Source organism: Mesitornis unicolor, unplaced genomic scaffold, assembly GCF_000695765.1.
Source record: "Mesitornis unicolor isolate BGI_N332 unplaced genomic scaffold, ASM69576v1 scaffold2409, whole genome shotgun sequence".
In the NCBI taxonomy this organism is placed as follows: domain Eukaryota; kingdom Metazoa; phylum Chordata; class Aves; order Mesitornithiformes; family Mesitornithidae; genus Mesitornis; species Mesitornis unicolor.
Window position 1 is genome coordinate 59,100 of NW_010205050.1, and position 18,434 is coordinate 77,533.

Sequence of the window (18,434 nt, forward strand, 5' to 3'; positions counted from 1 at the left end):
TCTAGATCTGCTAGAAAGATCCCATTCATCTTGATCTTCGTCATCCGTCTGAACACTCGTATCAACACTCTTCTTACTTCTCCGTCTCCTGTTTGTGTAACCTCTGTCTGCCCCATCTTCATCATCAGTTTGCACTCCACTGTCCACTATCTTTTTGAAGCATCGTGGCTCTTCTTCCAGAGTCTCCTCAAGCTCCTCATATGGACCACGTAATTTTGGCATAGAACTTCTCTTTTTCAGTTGCTTCTCCTCTCTAACATCAATATCCTTAAGAGACATTTCTGAAACAGAGCTCAGGATACCAGGCCTAGGTAGGTATTGGGTAATGCCATCAGACTGAACGGTATACCATGTTTGGCTTGGTGGAATTTCAATACCCAGCACTCCTGAAGCTGTAGTGGTTGCATCCTCAGTAGGCCAATATTGGCCATTTTCTGTGGTTCCATACTGCCCTTCCAAAAGTGTTTGATCTGTGGTAGTTTGAGGTGATCCAGTTCCTGAAGGATCATAACCATACTGATATATTTGACGAATTTTTTGCTCCTCTAACTGTTGGTGGAGCTGTTGTTGAAGTTGTTGGAATTGTTCAAGCTGCAACTGCTGCTGGGCTAATGTCTCTTGCCTCATCATGAACTGAGCTTGTCGTTCCTCCTCTTGCTGAAATAAAAGATGATGTTTCATGGATTGCAATTCCTCAAGCTTTTTCTGCACCATAAACTTTTCTTGTTCCCTAAATCTTTGAATTTCCTGACGTTCCCATTCCAGCTCTTCTGCAAAGCGCTGCTGCTTAATTTTCTCAAGCTCAAGAAGTTCACGCTCCAAATCAAGCTGCTGCTGTTTGCCTTCTTCAGGGGCAATGAGAAGGGCAACCTCATCTTCAATTACATCTGTATAAACTTCAGATGCTGTAGTTAAAGCAGGTATCAAGTTGGTTGGCTCAGTGGTAATAGTTTCTATAGCAAGAGGTGGCAACCCTGTCTCCATGTCAAGTGCAGCAATTGCACTATCTTTTTCAGCTGCCACTGTTGTCAAGAAACTGTATGATCTTGGCAGAGGTTGGCTCTGCTGCAAAGTTGATAAAGAGGGCACTGAGTCAATTGTTTGGAGAGTAGGTAAATCTCTGACAGTTGTACTGAAAATAGAACCAGGTTGTGTAGTGATGGCAAATGTGGATGGGGTTGGAGTTGCTACTGAAGAATAAACAACACCATTGGATGACCTTAAAACACTTCCAACGCCAAACTGGGAACCAAGGGATGATACCATTCTTGCTTGGGAATACTGTGGTGTACTGAGCCCGATGCCAGAAATCACCTGCCGAGTCTCTGGATAAGGACCAGTGGTCTTGCTTGAGTAATCCATAACCTCACCTGAAATTACAGGGCAAAGTTACAGTCCAGTCCCACAACAGAATGCTGCTTTGCGGATTCTGAAAGTCATCCCATCTTGATGAATAAAATGGGAAGGGGAAACTGCATGCAAATCTTCAGGTTAATGATCTACTTTAGATGTGAAGGAAACAGCATTTCTGAACATGCAGGCACATGCAGGCACCTCTGTGCAAAACACATATGCATAATGAAGAAATGATAAACACGTGTAATCCAGAATAATTTGTCACACTGTCCAAAAGAAAATAAAACAACAGAAGGAGGGGAAAAATAATGAAAAAATCATCCTGAAATGAGGTGAGGAACATCAAAATTATATTTCAAAGAAAGATCTGCTGCTGTGTCATACTGACCTGTAGTAACTCTTCCAGAAGTAAGATCTACTGCTGCATCAGTTGCCCCAACTCGATAATCAAAGCTGTTCTTGCTTTTGTATGCAAACAGTCCAGCTTCTGATAAATTTGTGTCAGACATAGATGGTTTCATACCTCCCATTCCTCGGTAGCCATATGACCCCGAACGATCATACTGATAATGGTCATCTCTGTAACCAAAGCGATCTTCAGGAAGTGTAGTTGGTGGCTGCTGTGCTGTACAACTCCTACCAAATGGCAATTTATAAACCATATCACAGCAGACAGCTCTTCTCCCTGCAGTCAGATCCACAGGCTTTTCATCATCTTCTATTACTGCTGTTACGATACCTGAAGTAGTTTCATCCATTGTTACTACTGTTCTGTGAGACTTAGTAGTGCTTAAGTCCACTGCTCCACTCTCCACTGGCTCCTGAGAAGTGGAGAGATCAGTCCAACCATTTGTTACACCAACAGGTGGTACAGTAACAGGCTTTGTAGTAGCCCATGTCACTGCCTGTGTTGAAGTACCTAGGGATAAATTTATTGGCACTTCATCTCTGGCCGCAGAGAATGCCTGGCTGCCTGTTACTCTGTATGAAGGCTCAAAATGTTTTGATGTTGTCAGCTGAAGCGGTGTTGTCATTGCATGTCCCAGATCCACAAGGCTGTCTGTACTGGTAGTGTAGCTTACAGTGGCGGTGCAGGTCATCACAGTTACTGTCTCAGTGACTACAGACAGAGAAGGATCTGCAACACATGCAGTGCTAAGATTTATTATAGCTGGCTGGACAGTGCTTACTGGCCGCCCACATATATCACTTCCTGGCATTTGCCTTCTCATGTCCATGGAAACAGCAGACAGGTCCATACAGCTGTCTCTCATTTCAATATCCATCTTAGTCAAAGTGCGGAGATCTATGACATCACCCAAAGGATGGAATCTTCCATTCTCTCTATACCTGGGTTGATCTAATATGTGTAGTGGCTCTGGAGGTATCGTAATAGCAACACTACCTAAACCAAAACCAGGCACTGGGCCCTTAACCACAGACACTGTGGTCTTGGTTACCTCTGTTGTTACTACTTCTGATTTTGAACTAGGTATTTTTCCAAAAGTTGATTGTGTTGTGACAGGAACAGTTTGCAAAGCACCTGAAATATACATACTCTGATCTGCCATACTTTGAATTTCCATAGTTTTCATGGATGGAGTAAAACTTGGTTGCATAGGCTGGGGAATCTGTTCTTTAGAAGGTGCTTCTAAAGGCCAGCTGGTAACAGCCTGACTAGTTATAGCTTCTGTGGGAGTTCCAGGCTCAGATGGCAATGTGATGACAACATAGGTTTCCTGTGAGGGTTTTGTCAGCCTTGGTGAAGATTTGTTAGAGTGTGGAGACAAAGGGGAAGTGGGAGATGCTATTTTGTATTCAGCTGCAGAGACCAAATTCAGTGTCATACTTGAAGTCAATGACAAACCTATTGGTTTGGGCTGTGTTTCTGCTGGCTTATGAACCGCTATTGGGAGTGGAGGAACTGCTGGTTTAGGAGCAATTGGAGGTTTCGTTACTTCAGCGGGTCTGTGACTGAAAACCAGCCCTGCTGGAATGGAGGATGGTTTGGGTGGTACAGGAGGTGGTGTTGAGGTGTATGTTTTTGTGATAGGTACCACATGATTCTTTAATACAGCTGTGGACTCAGGTGTTGGAACACTTGTCACTGTAGGTACCACCGTGGGAGCTGTTGCTGCTGGAGTCTTAATCTGTGACTTCTTTTTGGGATAAATGGCTGGCTTAGGTAAAATAGGTGGAGGTAATGGTGGTGGAGGAGGTGGTGGAGGAGGAGGAGGAGGTGGGGGTGGAGAAGGTTGTGCAGGAGTATCCAAAGAAGAGCTTCTAAAAAGCGAGAATACTTTGGATGTTACAGCAGGAGCTGAGGAAGGCACAGAGACCATGCTGGTCTTACTTACAACACCAGGAATAGGTACAGAAGATGTTTCTGATGCAGGCTCTGTAACTGGTACTGATGCTATACATACGGGTGGTTGCTCAGATGTAGCACTAGTCAAATTAATCCTTGTCATATCAACACCTAATTCTTTGTGTGAGTCTTCATGATGAATTTTGACAATGCCAGCCTCTACTGTACTTTTAATTTTTCTAGCTGCTTCCTTTTCTGCTTTAGAGGTATCAAAGGTAATGGTATCAGCTGCATATTGCTTGAGTTTCGTAACTGTAGTTTCCACTACTGAACGTGCAGTTTCAGGCAAACAAACTGTAGCTTGATCCACTCTTTGCATATCTGATGCTATAGATGGCTTTTTAGTGGCTCCAGCAATAGATTCATAAGGCATGCTCACTTCAGAGTACTCTTTTGTAGATGTTAGGGGAACCTGGGTTATTATCCTAACACTTTCAGAATCTGCTAGTTTACTTACAGCATCTGCTGTGTCTACATAACCTGTGGTTGCACTATCTATAGGTGATGAGCTATCTGTGGTACAAACCGAAGATGTAGATGATGTTAAGGAAGCTGTATCAGAAGGTAAAACTGATGCAGCACCTTCTGGTGTCTCAGAGTATGTCAACATTGATGTTTCATGAGAAATAATTTCTTGAATTTCTCTGGCATAATCTGTTAAGTATTCATCTTCAATCTCCTCTGCTGTAAAATGCTGTGTTATTTTAACATCTGGAATAGATAGTGCTGTGCTGCTGGCAGGTGATACATCTGAGATTGCTGAAGTAGTGCTTGATGTTAAAGATGTGCTGTCCACTGTTTCTCCAACACTAGATATCTTTGAATCATATGTGGGAACAAAATCTGAAGCTGGTTGTGTTGGACTGGACCCGGGGGTTAGCTGCATTCTCTGCCTTTTCATAAGCTCTTCATAAGCAGCTTCTGCATCTAACAACTGCTTTTCCTCAGTGGTGGAAGTTACTGTGCTGTCTAATACAACTATTTCATGACTTTCTGGGATAATATAAGAACTAGAAACAATATCTTCTTGAGGCACAATAGAATGTAAAGTCTCAATACTATAGTAGTCTTTCTGTAGATCAGTAATTTTCTGTGGTTCTTCATAGATCTGTTCTGAAGCTCTTATTCTTTTCTCTTTTCCTTTCTGTTGTATATATTCATTGCTCTCATCTTGTCTCATTACAAGACTAGTATCAATGGTTCCATTGTAAGTATCCTCTACTAAAGATTCATAAATATAATCCTCAATTAGCATTCCACCATATAAAGATTCTTTTTCAAATACTTCATCTTTTTCACCTGCAATTTGAAATGGCTTGGACTTAAGTGTTTTATGTATCATCTCCTCATATACCTCTTCAGCACTTTTCAATGTCTTTTGACTACTTTCTTCCTTTGGGAGTCCAATCGGTTGCTCATCTGTTGGTGAGTATAGAGAGACAGCAGTAGGCAATTTGTAAACTTTTTGTACTTCTATTATTTTTTCTGGGCTGATTTCAAATCCTTCAGGATCTGACTCAATACTAGGTGAGTACTCAGAACAAGAAGATCTGTGCAGCTCTTCCATTTCTGCTGCCTGTCGTAATTCTTCTGTTGGAGATGCATCTTCAATGGGAGAAAGATTACTTGGTGGAGTCTTTGGCCGTTCTCTTCTTCTCTGAGCTCTTAGTTCATCCTTGTCCTTTTTAGACTTTTTACTAGAACTTTTTCTTTGCTGCTGTTCTAATTCACGCTGTTTCTCTTGCTCCTTTAGCAGCTCTTCCTCTTCCCGAAGTTCTTCCTCTTCTGAAGAATCTTCAATAGTTGGAAGAAGAGGACCATGTGACCGATGTCTGGCTTTACGCTGCTGTTTGCTCTCCCCTCCCAGTTTTTTGTGACTAGGACTGCTGTCACTATCTTCGTCAAGTGATGACACTGAAGTAGGAGACGTACCTGGTGTGAAACTAGAAGCATGTAAACTAGAAGACCCTTCTCCTCTAGATCTGTCTTCTGGTGAATCTGTAAGACTCTCCATCTCTAGCTCAGGCTCTTCATCAAAATACAAAATACCTTTCTGCTGTTCTGATGCTTCAGAATATTTGTTTGTTATTGTACTATTTAATTCTATTGTTTTGAAACGCCGAAGACCTCCTCCTCCAGTTACTGCAAGTTCTTCACTGTCTTGACTTTTACTTTCCCTGTATTTTGGCTCTGGGCTTTCATCAAAAGTCTCATCGTCATCATCATGCCACGAATGTCGTCTTCCTGCATCCTCATCATAGCCTGCACTACTTTTCCGTGCCATTCTTCTATGTTTTCCAGCTGTTCCTTTGGCTTTGCTTTTGACTTCATCTTTCTTTTGGCTTTCAGTTACACTGATCTCTTTGAGTTGATTTCTTATCAATTCATCATCTTCAGAACCTGAGGCATCTTCATCAGCACTCATCTCCATAATCTGTTTTCTAATGAAGTCTTCCTCATCACCTGATCCCTGACTGTCTTCTCGTTTGTATTCATCACTGCTTGAGGAACCAACGCTAGCTCTTCTTTTTCTCCTCGGGACAGGTGAGTTTTCACTCTCACTGCTGTCTTCCACAGAGTCATAGCGTTGTCTTCTTGCCGATATGCCATCTCCTTCCTCTTCTTTGTAGTCCGCCCGGGAGGAAGCACTTCCTTTGCCATCTTCTACAATTATTCCTTCACCTTCTTGAATAGCTTCTAAGTCTTCCTCATCTGAACTGTAAGATTCTGGAGTGACTGGCAAGGGCTTTGTTTTATGCTGATCCTTTGTCTGTTCGCCATACATTTCATAAAGCTCTTTGCTTTTCACAGATTTTTCATCAGAAAGTGTACTGGCCTGAGCTTCCAAAATAGACAGTACAGTACTTTCCAATTTAGCTAGATCTGTTGGGCTTGGTGGACTTTCTTGTGAAATAGTGTCTTTTTTACCAGATTTTCTGAGTATATCCTTTTCCTCAATGGGGATATGACTTGGAATTTCACCAAGTGAACTTGATATCCCATCAGAAGAATACCCGGTGTCACTCAGACCTTGTGGACTTTTCTGTTGCTGAGAGCTTGATGTGTCTGATTTGTCATCCTCCTTTTCCTAAAAAATAAATACATACGCGTGTGTATATATTTTTATATAATCTCTTAATGTCTCTCTTTTTTTTCTAAAAGAATACTGTCTCAGATGACAATTTATGATGCCAAGTTTTATATTAAACTATAAAAACCTGAACATTAATTTTTATTCAAAGTTATTACAATAATACCAATAACTCCTCAAATTTTGAGGTTTTGTATTGAATCTAACTGTGCTTTGCATGGCTGTCCACACTGGCAACTGATTTTAGTAGCTGTAAGATGATCTGCTTTTTGATATAAACAAATATTGCAGTTAAACATTTTCAGAACATTTACTCATGTTAATCTTTTATTTGTTCAGATATGCATGGGACAAGTTGTTTGGGAGTTAATTTAAATGAAGCTTTTAATTACCTATGTTTTAAAACTGCTCAGATAGTTCTAGATACGAAGTAATCTAGCTTGCTAAACGTCAGCCTGCAGTATTTCTGGGGTCTGCTCCTTTCTTTGCCCATTTAGTCTTTTATAATTATCTATCAATATGCCAATCTTCTCAAATTTTCGACCTATGGTTTCATTTTCCTGATTTAAGTGTTACACATTGTAAAATGCAACAGAATACATGGAGTACTGAAGCATGTTTTAATGCAATTTGGCATGTCCCCAGATAAGCAGTTTGGCACTGTACCAATATTTTCTGAGTACCTCATGAAAAAAAAGTTTCTCAGCAAATTTGTAATGCAGAGGTAAGCTGCTGGTAGGGAAGTGTAATTGCAGGGAGGAAAGCACGATGGTCAGCGATTGATCAAAGGAAATAAGGAAGCAAACAAAGTAGGCATACCTGACTGAGCATCACAACTAAAGTTTTCCTTTTCATCCCTACTCAAACACCTTTAGTCATTCTCCTAGCTTCCAGATTCTTCTACACCATTCTTGAACAACAAGCACCTCTGTCTCCTGCTCTCACAGCAAAAATACCAAAACTATCCTACAGCAAGTATATCCACACCTGAGTTTCCCTCCTGCTTCTTGTAACTGTGAAATGCTCTGCACTTATTGAAAGTATCTCACCACTCATTAAAATTAAAAAACAGCTCACTCTTCAAATGACAGGCAACTTGGCTAAAAATTTTATGAACTGTCACCGCCTCCACTAGCAATCTAAGAACAAGCATCTCAAAGTCTCCTGATTTTAACAGTATGATGTGATATCAGTATTTGTTATGATCGTCAATAATACAAATAGGTAGCTATATCTATTCTTAAATGATTGGTAACTTATTTTCTGCAGGGTTGGCCATCACATACACAAAGACATCATCATTGCCAAACGTAAACATACCATAAACACAAGATTTTTAGATTAATTACAAGATATTGCAGAAACAATGCTGCTAAAGGATCACACATATATTCAACAACCTTTGGAGAAAGAAAAATGCATTTTGATCAGTAAGAAAAAAAAACAACACTTTTTTTTCTTGTGAAGTAAAAAGTGTTTTGGTATACGTCGAATTACTGGGCCTTTCTGAGTAGCAGGATGGCATTGTTTTGGGAAGTTTGCCCACTATGAGTTTTAATACTGGACAGATTTAGCTGTAATACAGACATTGATCTGAGGATCTTCTTAAGACATGAGGAACACGAAGACTTATAAGGCTGGATAAGACTGTTTAAAATGGCAAAGGCAACCTTTTTAGTTGAAAATGATCTAATGTAGGATGTATTTGCATTATTCTAGTGGCATTTCCATAATGCCAGTGTCAATACGTCATCCAACTATTTTGCATTAGAAGCTTTTGCTTTAGAGTTATTGTTTATTTTTACACTTCTTCACATTTAATAAGCTTATTTGAAAATGAAAACTCAGTGCTTTTAAAAATCCCATTAGTTATCAAATTCAATCAGACTCCTATTAAAAGCGATTTTGAAAAAAAAACAACCTTGTCTGTTCTTTAAAATTATTTATACTTAGCAATATTACATTCTGTTGTACAGAACAGAAACTTATTTTGAAAATAAATTCATAATTTTTAAAAGGTCAACCTGTTTATAGAATAAATAAATATCTACATTATAGGAAAAATTTTTATGAGAGTACAAAAAATACTTTTGTTGACTAGGTGGGTGTCCATCTCTTCTCTCAAGTAACAGGCAATAGGACAAGGGAAAAAGGCCTCGAGTTGCACCAGGGGAGGTTTAGATTGGATATTAGAAAAATTTTTCACCAACAAGGTTTTCAAGCATTGGAACAGGCTGCACATGGAAGTGGTGGAATGACTAACCATGGAGGTATTTAAAAGACGTGCAGATGTCGAGCTTAGAGACATGGTTTAGTGGTGGACTTGGCAGTGCTAGGTTAATGGTTGGACTTGATAATCTTAAAGTTCTTCTCCAACCTATGCGGTTCGATGATTGTATGACTAAACAGTTTAACCTGTATTTGAATTTTGTCTTTTCAAAATGAAATATTTTATTTGTATCCAGAAAAATTTCCTACAGATAAGCCCTTTCTTCCTTATTCTGCCTCTCTGGTCTGTGTTTTATCATTAATGGCATGTGTTAGAATACTGATGTCAACCTACAAAACATTAATTTCTGCTTGGTTACTCAACCTAAGCACATGATCATTAAACAGAAAGCAGTAATAAGGGCATTTATATAATATAACTGATGTGTTGTAAATACATGCCAAGTATATACCATGGTAATGTGTTCATGTAGATTGCTGAACTACTTATAAGTTAATTTATGAGTTCCAAGATAAACTTTAGCACTTCCCCTACAAGGCCAGGCTGAGAGGGTTGGGGTTGTTTTGCTTGAAGGAGACAAGGCTCCAGGGAGACTTTGAAGCAGCCTTCCAGTACTTAAAGGGTGCCTACAGAAAAGATGGGGAGGGACTCTTTATCAGGGAATGTAGTCATAGGACGAGGGGTAATGGTTTTACACTGGAAGATGGTAGATTTAGACTGGATATTAGGAAGAAATTCCCTACTGTGAGGGTAGTGAGACACTGGCACAGGTTGCTCAGGGAAGTTGTGGATGGCCCCTCTCTGGAAATGTTCAAGGCCAGGTTGGACAGGGCTTTGAGCAACTTGGTTTGGTGGATGGTGTCTCTGCCCATGGCACAGGGTTTGGAACTAGATGACCTTTAAGATCCCTTCCAATCCTAACCATTCTATGATTCTACGACTGCTTTATACTGACAAACTGTATGTCGTAACCATCCAAGACTTCTAGGCAACTAGAACAGCTAACTGCTATTGAACACATGAAGAGCCAATATTACAAGACAGTTTCTCAGGAAAGGGACCTGTAAATCATGGCAAAGCAAGTTTATTCTTTAAAATATTTTTGAAGAAATTGAAGTTTAAAATAATTCTAAAAAAGAATGTTTTGAAGAAAAAAATGGCTTTACGCTACATTAAATCATAGTTTGAGACTCAAATATTTAAAATGTTTCAATATTTAAGTCACTTTCAAAAGATATCAGATCTCTAAATAAAATTGATATCTGTGATTTTCAAAGAATCATTCTAGTGATTGCACTGGATCAGAATCACAGATACTACACTTGATCGGAGCAAAAAGGCTGAGAAGCGATTACATTAGAACTTTAGCATCTCCATGTCTTTAGGGACTTGTTGGGATGTTGCTGTCTTTTTTTTTTTTCTGTTCTGTGAAAAATGAGGATAGTGTTATCTAGTTATCTCATTGGAATGCTACAAGAGTTAAGCTAAGTGAGGCACCAGTTTATCTTTAATTCTGAAAAAATGGAGCTGCTGCTTTTTTATTTTTAAGGACATTTTGAAGGAGAAAAAATAATTTTAAAAGTATTTTTGTGTAAAAATAGCTATTCCTTTTTCATTCAATCAATTCTGTTTTGTATTTTAGAGTGTTCTAATTTTAAATATAATTACAAGTAGTTATCTATGGGTTTTCTTTTTTTATTCATGAAACTACTGCTATACCAACTTTAGCTAAGTGTGCTTCAAAGTCTAAGAGCAAAAGTAAGATAATCCCTATTTATGGTATTAACTCAAGAAATCCTGATTTCAGTTAGAAGGAAGTGGGAAAAAGTAAAATAACAAGCAAAATAAGAGTGAAATATATGTGTGTGTACTGTATCAGAGATCACTAATCTGGAAATCTGTCATTATCAGAGATGGACATTCAATATCTGTATCTTAGATTTTCTAGAGTATAATATGCTTTCACATCCTTACAGAACATAAAAATGACCAGATAGGACTGAGACTAGTGTGGGATAAAAATTTTCCCTTACAAATGTTTTAAACAGAAAAAAAACCCTTACTTTTTAAGAACAGTAACAAAATTCTGAGTCCACTTCTAAGGTTTTGCTTAGATGTCCTTCTTATTTCTTCCATATGGGCATATTTCTGTCTGTGCTACTCTGAGCATAATACAGAGATCCCCTCAGTACAATCTTGCTGCCATCAAGAGGAGGAATCACGTGATAAGAGATATATTTCAGATAGAAAAACTGGTTTATAAAATAGTAGTATTTTACACAGCACAATTTCTAAATCAAAATATTTTTCTGCCCAAATATCTTGGTTATCATAAAGAAAGAAACAACAACAACAAAAAAACCAAACAACCAAATAAACTCAAACCAAACAAAAAAACCCGAACTTAGACCTATATGACTGGGATTATTTAAAAACATTATTTTGACAAAGGTTAAACATGTTTCCTAAATCTACTCCTACTTTCATAACATTATAATCAGCATCTAATTTGCAGTGCTGGTACAAAAAAACTATCACTTTTCATTTTTCAACAAATTGTGTATATTACTCACTTCAGCTGATAAACTGAATTGTTGGTGAATTCACCTCCAGCAAATGCATTCATTTAAGAAATGCAGCGCTCTAGTATGTGCTGTCATAAACTCATCCATTTATCTGACTTCAGAGCCCACAAAGAACCCTACCTAAAAGTACCTGTCAATATGATATAAGCAAATAAAATAGTAAAAAGATGTAAAGGGTTCATATATTAACATACCATGTTCAGGCATAACAAAGTATTCCTCAAATGCTTGTTATATTTTGGGATTGCAAAACACTATACATATTACCATCACAATCACCTTTTGGGATTAAGAAATATGAAAACACTACAATTTCAACAATTAAACTCCAAAGTCCTGAGAGTCTACAGAAGCAGGTAAATAAATCAGAAATATTTGAAAAATAATTAAAGAGGAACTTTGCCTTAGTTTCACATCCTTAACTGCTTGAGACTGAGAATCATGCAAGAAGTATTGAAAAGTTGCATGTAGAGCACAGAACTAACTGGTGAGATGCTCACTCAATGGGAGTCATTGATTTAATCCTTTAGAATCATCCCATGCAGAGAATAACAATAACGAGCCGGAAGACATAAGGAGAGGGTCTGTCAGGATCAGATTCTAAATTGTAGCTAGGGAGAAGGGGGATAGGAGGGAGAAAGCCACTTACTATTTTTTCTCTCACTGCTTCCACAGGGTCAGGTTTTGGCAAAGGTGCTGTTTGAACAGGAATTTCGTCTTCCTGCGCTTTTTCAGCTTTCAAAACCATCTGTGAAATCCCAGTTGTCTCTCCTTCTTTCATAACATCCTCTTGCTTCTTAGCTGGCAGTCCCTTGTAAGGTGCTTCAACTTCTGCTTTCTGTTCAGCAACGTGGTCTTTAGTCTCAGCTGTAATTTGTTCTTTTTTGTCCTCTGGATGTGCTGTGCTCTTTTCTAGGAGCACAGGTTTTTTATCTTCTTCTAATGTGCTTAGGGGTTTCTTTTGATCTGAACTTATTGTTGTGGGAATTTTATCTGCTGAAAGTGTCTTTGACAGTTTCCCTTCCTGAAGTTTCGATTCTTCTTTTTGAGCTTCCTGTTGGATTTTCTCCACTGATGAAGTTTTCACAATTTTCTCATGTTGAAATTTTGGATCTTCTTTCTGAACTCCATGTTGGATTTTATCAATTGAAGCTGCCTTTGACAATTTGACCTCCTGAAGTTGTGCATCTTCCTTCTGAGCTGCAGTCTGGATTTTGTCAGCTGATAGTGCCTTTGCCATTTTCATCTGTTGGAGTTTTGGGTCTTCTTTCTGAATTCCATGTAAAATTTTGTCAGCTGAAGGTATCTTTGTCAATGTTGCCTCTTCAAGTTTTATGTCTTCCTTCTGAACTCCATGCAAAATTTTGTCAGCTGAGGATGCTTTTGCCAGTTTTGCCTCTTGAAATTTTGCATCCTCCTTTTGAACTCCATGCAAAATTTTATCGGATGAGGGTGTCTTTGTCAGTTTTGTTTGTTGGAGTCTTGAGTCTTCCTTCTGAGAAACACGTTGGATTTTATCAGCTGAGGGTGTCTTGACAAGCCTTCCCTGTTTAAGTTTTGCATCTTCTTTCTGAGCTCCTTGTTGGATTTTATCAGCTGACAATGTTTTTTCCAGTCTCCCCTGCTGGAGTTTTGGAACTTCCTTCTGAACGCCTGGTTCTTCTTTCATTTTTGCTGCTGCTGGAGTAGGCGGTGTGGAAATCTTCTGAGGGGAATGTGAGACAGCAGGCACAGGCTGTTTTTGAGGAGAAGCAGGTGGTTTGGATACTGGTTGTGAAGGGCCTGTTTTTGGAAGAGGCATCTTGCCCATATCCCCAAGTTGTCCTGACACTGCCCTTTGGGTCTGGCAGTTTAAGCATAGCCATTCCTGTACCTGTGATACAACAAAAACATGAAGTTACTTATAGGAAAACTTAACAGTAAAATCATATGCCATTTTCAACTGATACAGTTGAATACTTTTTAGCTGAATGCTATGCATACCGAAAACTTGTTTTCTGTGTTTGCTGCTCTTGCAGGAAAATCCATGAAACCTTTCCAACAGAAATGAAGCATGAAAGGTTCCAGAGAGCCAAGCCAAATAAATATAAAAATAACCCATGAAAACTAACAGAAATTACATTTTTACAAAGTATTGATGACCTTTATGTAGAAAGTTTGTTTATATATTTCTAACATTTATTTTTTACAAAAGCCTCTAAAATCTATGAATACTTCCGTCTAATTTTGTAAATCTGAGTGAAAGGGGAAAATAAGGTCTCTTTGTGTTTCTCTTCAGAAATTACCTTCCTCTTTCAAAACTGAGTATATGTATCAATGTATAAATTAAATATGGCTGTAACCCAAAAGGAAGATTACTCGCCTGCTCTCCTTACTGTTAAATCTCAGCTGCACACTGGCTCCTTTTAGTCTTCTTTCCAGAAGATCAGAAAAAAAGAACAAATGCTTATATCTGTGCAAAAGATCTTCTTGCCAATTGCCTAGCTACTACATAAGAGGAGTAACTAGCCTGTCTCCAGTGGGATTTGGGGTATAGTTTCTTTAGAATAGCAAAAGGAAATTTTAAACACAGAAAAGTCCTGAAAGGAAAAAAAAAAGCCCGGAATCTTCTGGATACTAGAATATGAGCTTTACTGGATGATAAGAGGTCTATGCTACACATTAAAATCTTTGCATGCTTATTTTTAACTCCTTTTAACTGTGACGATGGAAGGTCTCAGCAATTCAGTTATTGTATTTCACTGTTTCAGAGTACTTAGTGACCTGCTGAATATGAAGCACATGAAAAACTGTTCTGTTAGTAGCTATTTAGGTAACACTGTTGATAATATTAGGATAGTATGGAGGACTGAACAATTACATACCATTGAATATTTCAGACTATCCACTGGTATATAATCCATGGCCCAGAATTTGTGACATTTAGTCAGAAGAGATAGAGTCAGAGGTATCTGGCCACCCCAGAAACATTCACACATTTTATATTAACAAGTAATAGAGTAATAAATGAGGAAACATCAAAAGCAGAGACTGGAAGTCCAGTTCTGCCCCTGTCAGCAAAGAACACCCAAATGACAGGAGTGTAAGCACCAGACTTCCCGCTCTCCTTGTGACTCCATGTAATTTACGTTTGTCAGTGTAAAGAGGGGACTAACTTCAATAATGTTTTCGTATCAGGATTACCTAACACTTGGTGATGCCACCATATTATCATTGATACGGAATTTCCCAAAGAGTGATAAGGGTTGGTCATGATAGGACCACAAAAGGCTTCTGAGGACAATTAACTAGAAGTTAACCATCTCTCTATTCATGTCTAATGATGGAGCTTACCTGCTCAGCTCTCACAGCTCAACCAGGATATTTTGGGGCACACTGGTGCATAGTAAAGTTTCTGGACAGAGTAGGTGTGTCCAGGATACTATGATTTTTGGCGTCTTTAGTAATTGCTATTAGCTGGTTTCAAACATTTTCTGGAATGATCTAAAATATCAAAACACCAATTTGTGAGGTCAATCTGCATACTTCAGATTCAAATGCCATTGCTAAATGGCTTTACGACTCTCTTGTTTTTAATTTTTCTTAAAATAACTGAATCACTACTTTGATGCTGGCCCTTTTAAAAAAATAGCTGATTAAGCTAATAAGTGAGATACGAATTACAGGAATTGCAGATAAAGTGACAATTGCATGTGAAACAAATTTAGTAAGAAAAGCTCATGTGGACTAATTTTGTTGAAATGCAATTAAGGAGAGGCTGTTTAATGTACAAAATAATTTTGTTTGTCTGACAAATTTTGTGTCAGGCACAAGAAATTCAAGAATGCACACATTATCATTCAGGTCATTTAACAATTGCCTTGTATATTTATTATTCTACTTTTATAGAAAATGACCAGACTAGTAAGCCCTAGTAGTTGACACAAAGAAATATTTATTGAAAGTATTTGGCAATACTGTCCTAATAAATGCAGTTTATGGACTGAGTCAGCTGGCTCCAACTTCAATGAAGCCCCTTATAGTTACTATACTCTTTGCAACTCCAACTGCAAAGAACGTGGCCCTGTATCAGACTATTAAATATAACTCAAGTTTCATTTTCCTGTGAAAAAAAAAGCATTACAACATAATCCTCCAGGAAAGATTATCTTCATCCATAGGTCTTAAGGTGCTCCAACTACATACCATTTGTCTGGGAAACACTAATTAAGAATTACAAATAACGGTAACTTCTTTTTTGAAGAATGTGTAAAATAAAACTTAGTTTTCCTGCAAATATTTCTGTTGGATGGACTTATCTGGAATTTTTACCATAGTTCCCTCCCTTTTTATGGGCAGCAACATTTTTTCCATAGAAAATACTGGAAGCAGTAAGTATGCTGTGAACTGTCTTCTATAATCTGAAAATAGAAGTAATACACCAGGAAACAAACGTGGCCCACAGAAAATTGTGATGTTAGTATTATCAGGAGTTCGTAAGTGACAGAAAAAAGATCCAATTTCATAGTATCCTTAATGCTTTTCTCATAAAGATTGTAAAGACCACTATGCAAGGTTGATTAGATAATTGTAATAGATCAATTTTTTAATTAAATTTTTGGCTGGCCCAAAAGCTTTAAAACCCACTAAAAAGGGAACAGGTTTTGCCTTTTCCAATCCAGCTGATTAATACTCATTTCACAATGTAAGCAGAAATAATACCATTATTACTTCTGCTAATATAACTTCTGTCAGCATGGGGCATAGGGATAAGACAAAAAAGTTATTAAGCTTCTTGGAATCTAGCCTTAACAATCTTTAATTTCATAAAAACATAATTAAGTGTCTTCTACCATGAAATAATCTACAGTTCATGAGTTTGCTGAATTTCACATGTGTGCTGTATAGTTATTCTTAAAGGAAATATTACTTAATACATTAAATTCACATGTTCTTCTCACGGTACTATTTGTTTGTGACATAATCTTCATTTATTTCCTTATAAGTTAACTACATCCAGTTTCTAGAGTCTCTATGTTTGTTTCTTTTCTATATGTCTACACTTGGCTCTTATTACTTCTCACAGCTCTGCTGGTTAAGTGGATCCCATTTAGTACCTCTCCAGCTGCAACCTACTCACTGCTCATACACTTGCTCCTTCTCAGATTCATCAAGTCACTTCACTTCGCTCATGTAAATCCTTCACAGGCTCAGTCCTTTGAACTGCCAATAGTAATTTAAATAGCAGCATTAAGCGTTAAAAACCAAAACACTTACTCAGTCACTGTTTCCTCTCAGCTTTGCGCACTGTCCCTATTCAGTCTCTTTTCCCTGGAGTAAAATTCAAACTCAAGGACTGTGTTTTGTGCAGAGCACATAGTAGAACAAGGCTCTTAAAAAGGAAGATAGTGACAATTAACATGAGCTAAGGAAGGTGATGATGAGCAAACTGCACTAAATCTTGTCAAGAGATGGAAGTCTCAGACTTTCCTCCCCATCACTGATGCAAGTGATGGCAGCGAAGTGACTTGGCATTGTCCAGATATGTAGAGATTTAATGAACCTTGGCATTTTCCTCTTGGACTTTTGTTATTTCTGCATCTCTTTTCCACTTTATCTTTTTAGTGTTGCTACATAGACATGGCAAATATTTCTCCCAAGCTATGTGTTTTAAATTCCAATCAAAGTTTTTATAATCACGCAGATATTTGAACACAAAAGAGCCTACAACAATCTTCTTATATCACCAGCCCTCTAGGTTTTGATTCTCTGCCAGAAGGGTTCTCTATAAAATCAAATTTTGTACCATGAAGTCATATGCCTCAGTTTTAGACTTGCCTTTTCCTCAGTTAACCTCATGCCCTGAATGCAAGCTTTCCCCTAAGGCTATCTTTTCAGTTAGCCTGTCAACCCAAATTTATTAGGACTTAGGAAATGGACATCATCTTCTCTCAGCAGTCTTCACTAGATGAAGCTTCTCAGTTCTTTACAGAATTCTTCACACCCTTTGCTTCCTGAATTGGCAGTAGAATCTAGTATTGGCATCCCAAGTGACACCATTGTGCTTTAATATTCTGAATCCATGCTGCTCTCCCTGTGTTTTCAGCAACCCTTACAACCCCATATTGCTGGACAAAACAAAGAAGATGTGTCACAATGTTCTCCTCACTCAATTTTGTAATAAACAAAAGACATCATGAAAAGGGCATATGTCTAACATTCATTGTGAATGTCTGTTTTTCAGTTGTCATGCAAGAGCTCCAGCATTTCAGTTTCTTTGCTTTTGTATTTGCATACCAAAACATTAGCTAGTTCAAGATGAAAATAACAGGTCAACTATTCCATCCTCTTCCCAGTCAGATTTTTTTATTGCAGTATGTTGATGAATTCATTAGCCACTCTTGGCAAATGCTAATTGGTAAACTAGAGTTTTTCTCTAACTGAAAGTAACTTAAATTACTTAATATATTTATGACATTGAAAAAAACCCGTGTCTTGCCATCAAACATCTTCAAGTTACTTCAGAAGGCAAATGTTAGTTTCATTTAGATACCGAACAACTACTTCCTTTGCCATGGTTAGAGCGTATCTTTACTCCTCTTAAAATCAACATAGGGATGAAAAAATCATTAAGAAATAAATCTCTGAAAAAACAATACCCTTCTGATTTCACTAAAATAACTGCATTGCAAAACAGAATCTTTATCAAAAAACATATGCTAATTAAAATATATATATATATCTAGGAAAATAAAAACATGCTTTTTCTCCTCAGTTACCTCATTTGCAAAAGAGTGGGAGGAGCAATGCAGGTAGTCACTAAAA

General features: G+C 37.9%; 1 protein-coding gene across 1 annotated transcript in view; it reads right to left on the reverse strand.

Annotated features, from left to right (window-relative positions):
• Positions 1-13,518, reverse strand: part of PCLO (piccolo presynaptic cytomatrix protein) — a gene marked incomplete at its 5' end in the record, with an annotated part of 60,848 nt that extends 47,330 nt beyond the window's left edge. The window contains 3 exons of the mRNA XM_010191242.1: positions 1-1,370; positions 1,745-6,812; positions 12,280-13,518. The exon at positions 1-1,370 is cut by the window's left edge and continues 663 nt beyond it. Coding sequence (XP_010189544.1) covers positions 1-1,370; positions 1,745-6,812; positions 12,280-13,518 — 7,677 coding nt within the window. The remainder of the gene's footprint in view (positions 1,371-1,744; positions 6,813-12,279) is intronic.
• Positions 13,519-18,434: the final 4,916 nt, after the last annotated feature.